The 6,000-nt window shown below is 39.4% G+C and overlaps 1 protein-coding gene across 1 annotated transcript in view; it reads right to left on the bottom strand.

Annotated features, from left to right (window-relative positions):
• The window catches only part of LOC137625472 (putative neural-cadherin 2), a 78,658-nt gene that overhangs the window by 31,588 nt on the left and 41,070 nt on the right, over positions 1–6,000 (bottom strand). Inside the window, exon 6 of the mRNA XM_068356383.1 lies at positions 2,529–2,692. Within this exon, the coding sequence (XP_068212484.1) occupies positions 2,529–2,692 (164 nt within the window). The remainder of the gene's footprint in view (positions 1–2,528; positions 2,693–6,000) is intronic.

The raw sequence follows: 6,000 nt of genomic DNA, 5'->3' as shown, positions 1-6,000 counted from the left end.
CTGTCATTGAACTATAAAGCAAAATATAAGAGTGGTTGGACAGCAGAATGGAAGAAAGGAAGCGGGAAGGAGACAAGAAGAAAAATAAAAAATAGATTCAAAGACCCATCAATAGTGACTACAGTGCACCGCACGAAATACATTGGCAAGCAGGGCCCCACCCCCCCCCCCCCCCCCCCCCCCACCCCCTCTTGCTCCAGTTATTGGTTTGTTCGAAATTCTTGAAATCGTTCGTCTCTCTTCCTTCAGTTTCTCTTCATGAGTTTGTATTCTGGAAAAGTTCCTTAATAAATTCCCAGATATGGCATAAATTTCGCCCTCTGATATCTGGGTCAGAATCCTTACTCTCTCCTTTTTCACTTTCTCCTTTATCAAGTCTTTTCCATAATCAATATATCGATACCCTTTTCATGGTATAACTTTAAAACTTTTCAGTTTCAAAAATTAGAAATTATATATATATATAATTTGAGTTAAATACGCTTATCAAATATCAATAATATCAGGACCAGCTGTTGACCAATGTAAAACTGTGAAAAAAGTGATATAAACTCTATATCAACAGGTTCCCAGTTTAAGGAATATTATAGAAATAAAAAAAAGGGAAACAGCAAAATTTCCTTTGTCTAAAAATTAACAGGAAATGAAAAAAAAAATCTGAAGAATAAAAGGATTTTACATAGTAATATCTAAAGTATAATGTATGAAGGAAATAAAAAGGCATGCCAATAGGATCCAGTAAAAGGATATAAATGATTATAAACTATGGGGAATTCTTATATATCTTATATATAAAAATAAATTAAATATTGATATCACAGATATAATAACCATTATAACTTTATCAAAACAGTAAATATATATACAAAAGGATTCAAAATATGTAAATAGAAATATTTTTGGTAGTGACGATATAAAAAATATATTTTAATAACAGGAAATTCTTTAAACAATCCAGATAATCCTTTTTCTCTTCAATAAAGAATCTTAGAATCAGAGAGAGAGAGAGAGAGAGAGAGAGAGAGAGTTACCATTCCATCAACACATCCTTCTCGAGAGAGAGAGAGAGAGAGAGAGAGACAGAGAGAGAGAGAGAGAGAGAGAGAGAGAAAGTCACCATTACATCAACCCATCCTTCTGGAGAGGGAGAGAGAGAGAGAGAGAGAGAGAGAGTTACCATTCCATCAACACATCCTTCTGGAGAGAGAGAGAGAGAGAGAGAGAGAGAGAGTTACCATTCCATCAACACATCCTTCTGGGGAGAGAGAGAGAGAGAGAGGAGAGAGAGAGAGAGAGAGAGTTACCATTCCATCAACCCATCCTTCTCGGGAGAGAGAGAGAGAGAGAGAGAGAGAGAGAGAGAGAGAGAAAGTCACCATTACATCAACCCATCCTTCTGGAGAGAGAGAGAGAGAGAGAGAGAGAGAGAGAGAGAGAGAGAGAAAGTCACCATTACATCAACCCATCCTTCTGGAGAGAGAGAGAGAGAGGGAGAGAGAGAGAGAGAGTTACCATTCCATCAACCCATCCTTCTGGGGAGAGAGAGAGAGAGAGAGAGAGAGAGAGAGAAAGTCACCATTCCATCAACCCATCCTTCTGGAGAGAGAGAGAGAGAGAGAGAGAGAGAGAGAGAGAGAGAAAGTCACCATTACATCAACCCATCCTTCTGGAGAGAGAGAGAGAGAGAGAGAGAGAGAGAGGAGTTTTCCATTCCATCAACACATCCTTCTGGGGAGAGAGAGAGAGAGAGAGAGAGAGAGAGAGAGAGTTTTCCATTCCATCAACACATCCTTCTGGGGGGAGAGAGAGAGAGAGAGAGAGAGAGAGAGAGAGTTACCATTCCATCAACCCATCCTTCTGGGGAGAGAGAGAGAGAGAGAGAGAGAGAGAGAGAAAGTCACCATTCCATCAACCCATCCTTCTGGAGAGAGAGAGAGAGAGAGAGAGAGAGAGAGAGAGAGAGAGAGTTTTCCATTCCATCAACACATCCTTCTGGGGAGAGAGAGAGAGAGAGAGAGAGAGAGAGAGAGAGAGTTTTCCATTCCATCAACACATCCTTCTGGGGAGAGAGAGAGAGAGAGAGAGAGAGAGAGAGAGTTTTCCATTCCATCAACACATCCTTCTGGGGAGAGAGAGAGAGAGAGAGAGAGAGAGAGAGAGAGTTACCATTCCATCAACCCATCCTTCTGGGGAGAGAGAGAGAGAGAGAGAGAGAGAGAGAGAGAGAGAAAGTCACCATTCCATCAACCCATCCTTCTGGAGAGAGAGAGAGAGAGAGAGAGAGAGAGAGAGAAAGTCACCATTACATCAACCTATCCTTCTGGAGAGAGAGAGAGAGAGAGAGAGAGAGAGTTTTCCATTCCATCAACACATCCTTCTGGAGAGAGAGAGAGAGAGAGAGAGAGAGAGAGAGAGAGAGGTGTCACCATTACACTAACCCATCCTTCTAGAGAGAGAGAGAGAGAGAGAGAGAGAGAGAGAGAGAGAGACGGCGTGCCACTCATCAAAAGACTACAAACAGAACTTACTCTGAAGGTGAAATTATTGGACACATCCTGATCGATGACTGTCAGCGTGGCCAGGACATTGTCCGGCGTCAGCCTCTCGGACACGTCCAGGGTCCACTCGGACCGGGAGAAGCGCGGGGGCACGTCGTTCACGTCGGAGACTTCGACGGACACCGTGCCTGTTCCTGACGAGGGAGAGAAGGATTATTGATTTGATTTATTGCATCTGTCTGTTCTAGGATATCTGGTGATTAAATAAAGCAGATAAAATCTTTGGGACATTGATCTAATAAAATTACTAAAGTTACTTTTATTTTAATTATTGCATACCCTTTCTACACAAACTTAGATATATATATATATGTATATATATATATATATATATATAAAATGAGTATATGTAGGCATTCATTAAAATATAAGTATTTTCAATATTTCAATTCCATATATATATATATATATATATATACAGATATATATATATATATATATATACAGTATATATATATATATATATATATACATAATGAGATTTTGTATCACAAAATCTTCATAAACCTTTTTCATGAACTCCATAGGCCAACCATCAGAAGGATGACAGTTAGCAAGTCAATTGCAAATCAACATGGAAAGACAACCATACTAAAATGCATAAGTAAAATATTCGAGAATTTTTTTTTTTTATGTATATATATATGAAATTGGAAATTAATTCCAGTTATTCCTAAAATGAAAATTATGAAATAAGTTTGTTCATTTTCAAATAATTGGTGATGTATTTATGTGAACAAACATTATCTAGATTTCGAAATATGATTAACCTAATGTTTAAAGATATCAACTCAAAATAATTCCCAAAGGAAATTGAGTTTTGTTTTATATATATAATTTTTTTTTCCTGGAAATATTAATTTCCGATTTGGAAGATGTACGCATTTTTTTAATTATTCTGATAATATATGGATTTACAGATAATTGAAAAACGAAATTAAGCTGTCAGTATTAAGATAACCATAAATACCCTGATTAATTTTAATTTGTTCATTATAGTCTTTTCGATTTTAGAAAATTAAGTTATGGAACTTAAAATTACTCTAGTTCTCCTATATAAATAATACAATCTTTATGCAAAGCCAAATAAAACAATTCAGATAATGAATATACAATAAAAAAATGAAGAAAAAAAGCATGTAACAAAACAATTAATAATCAAATCCCGTTCATTCATTTGTTATAATATAACTAAAGAATGGAGCAATACATGATCCTAAGTGTACATATATCATACATATACCAAGGCCCTTCCCCCAATTTTGTGGGTAACCGACATCAAACAAATGAAACAAAAACAAAAAGGGGACCTCTGCTCTCTACGTTCCTCCCAGCCTGACAAAGGACTCAACCGAGTTCAGCTGGTACTGCTAGGGGTGCCACAGCCCACCCTCCCCCGTTATCCACCACAGATGGAGCTTCATAATGCTGAATCCCCTACTGCTCCTACCACCGCGGTCATCTAAGGGACCGGAGGAAGCAGCAGGGCCTACCACAACTGCGTCACAATCGCTCGCCATTCATTCCTATTCCTATTTCTAGCACGCTCTCACATCTATCCTCCTATCACCCAGAGCTTTCTTCACTCCGTCCATCCACCCAAACCTTGGCCTTCCTCTTGTACTTCTCCCATCAACTCTTGCATTCATCACCTTCTTTAGCAGACAGCCATTTTCCATTCCCTCAACATGGCCAAACCACCTCAACACATTCATATCCACTCTAGCTGCTAACTCATTTCTTACACCAGTTCTCACCCTCACCACTTCGTTCCTAAACCTATCTACTCGAGATACACCAGCCATACTCCTTAGACACTTCATCTCAAACACATTCAATTTCTGTCTCTCCATCACTTTCATTCCCCACAACTCCTATCCATACATCACAGTTGGTACAATCACTTTCTCATATAGAACTCTCTTTACATTCATGCCCAACCCTCTATTTTTTACTACTCCCTTAAATGCCCCCAACACATTGTAACCTTCATTCACTCTATGACGTACATCTGCTTCCACTCCACCATTTGCTGCAACAACAGACCCCAAGTACTTAAACTGATCCACCTCCTCAAGTAACTCTCCATTCAACATGACTATCAGCCTTGCACCACCTTCCCTTCTCGTACATCTCATAAACTTATTCTTACCCACATTAACTCTCAACTTCCTTCTCTAACACACCCTTCCAAATTCTGTCACTAATCAGCCAAGCTTCTCTTCTGTGTCTGCAACCAGTACAGTATCATCCGCAAACAACAACTGATTTACCTCCCATTCATGGTCATTCTCGTCTACCAGTTTTAATCCTCGTCCAAGCACTCGAGCATTCACCTCTCTCAACACTCCATCAACATACAAGTTAAACAACCATGGCGACATCACACATCCCTGTCTCAGCCCCACGCTCACCGGAAACCAATCACTCACTTCATTTCCTATCCTAACACCTGCTTTACTACCTTTGTAGAAACTTTTCACTGCTTGCAACAACCTACCACCAACTCCATATAACCTCATCACATTCCACATTGCTTCCCTATCAACTCTATCATACGCTCTCTCCAGATCCATAAACGCAACATACACCTCCTAACCTTTTGCTAAATATTTCTCGCATATCTGCCTAACTGTAAAAATCTGATTCATACAACCCCTAACTCTTCTAAAACCACCTTGTACTTCTAAAATTGCATTCTTTGTTTTATCCTTGATCCTATTAATCATTACTCTACCATACACTTTTCCAACTACACTCAACAAACTAATTCCTCTTGAATTACAACACTCGTGCACATCTCCCTTACCCTTATATAGTGGTACAATACATGCACAAACCCAATCTACTGGTACCATTGACAACATAAAACACACATTAAACAATCTCACCAACCATTCAAGTACAGTCACACCCCCTTCCTTCAACATCTCAGCTCTCACACCATCCATACCAGATGCTTTTCGTACTCTCATTTCATCTAGTGCTCTCATCACTTCCTCTATCGTAATCTCTCTCTCATTCTCATCTCCCATCACCGGCACCTCAACACCTGCAACAGCAATTATATCTGCCTCCCTATTATCCTCAACATTCAGTAAACTTTCCAAATATTCCGCCCACCTTTTCCTTGCCTCCTCTCCTTTCAACAACCTTCCATTTCCATCTTTCACTGTCTCTTCAATTCTTGAGCCAGCCTTCCTTACTCTCTTCACTTCTTTCCAAAACTTCTTCTTATTCTCTTCATATGAGTGACTCAATCCCTGACCCCACCTCAGGTCAGCTGCCCTCTTTGCCTCACGTACCTTGCGCTTTACTTCTGTATTTTTCTCTCTATATTTTTCATACTTCTCTATACTATTACTCGGCAGCCATTCTTCAAAAGCCCTCTTTTGCTCTTCCACTTTTACCTTCACTCCTTCATTCCACCATTCACTGCCCT

Source organism: Palaemon carinicauda, chromosome 32, assembly GCF_036898095.1.
Source record: "Palaemon carinicauda isolate YSFRI2023 chromosome 32, ASM3689809v2, whole genome shotgun sequence".
In the NCBI taxonomy this organism is placed as follows: Eukaryota; Metazoa; Arthropoda; class Malacostraca; order Decapoda; family Palaemonidae; genus Palaemon; species Palaemon carinicauda.
This window is presented reverse-complemented; position numbering and strand designations above follow the sequence as displayed.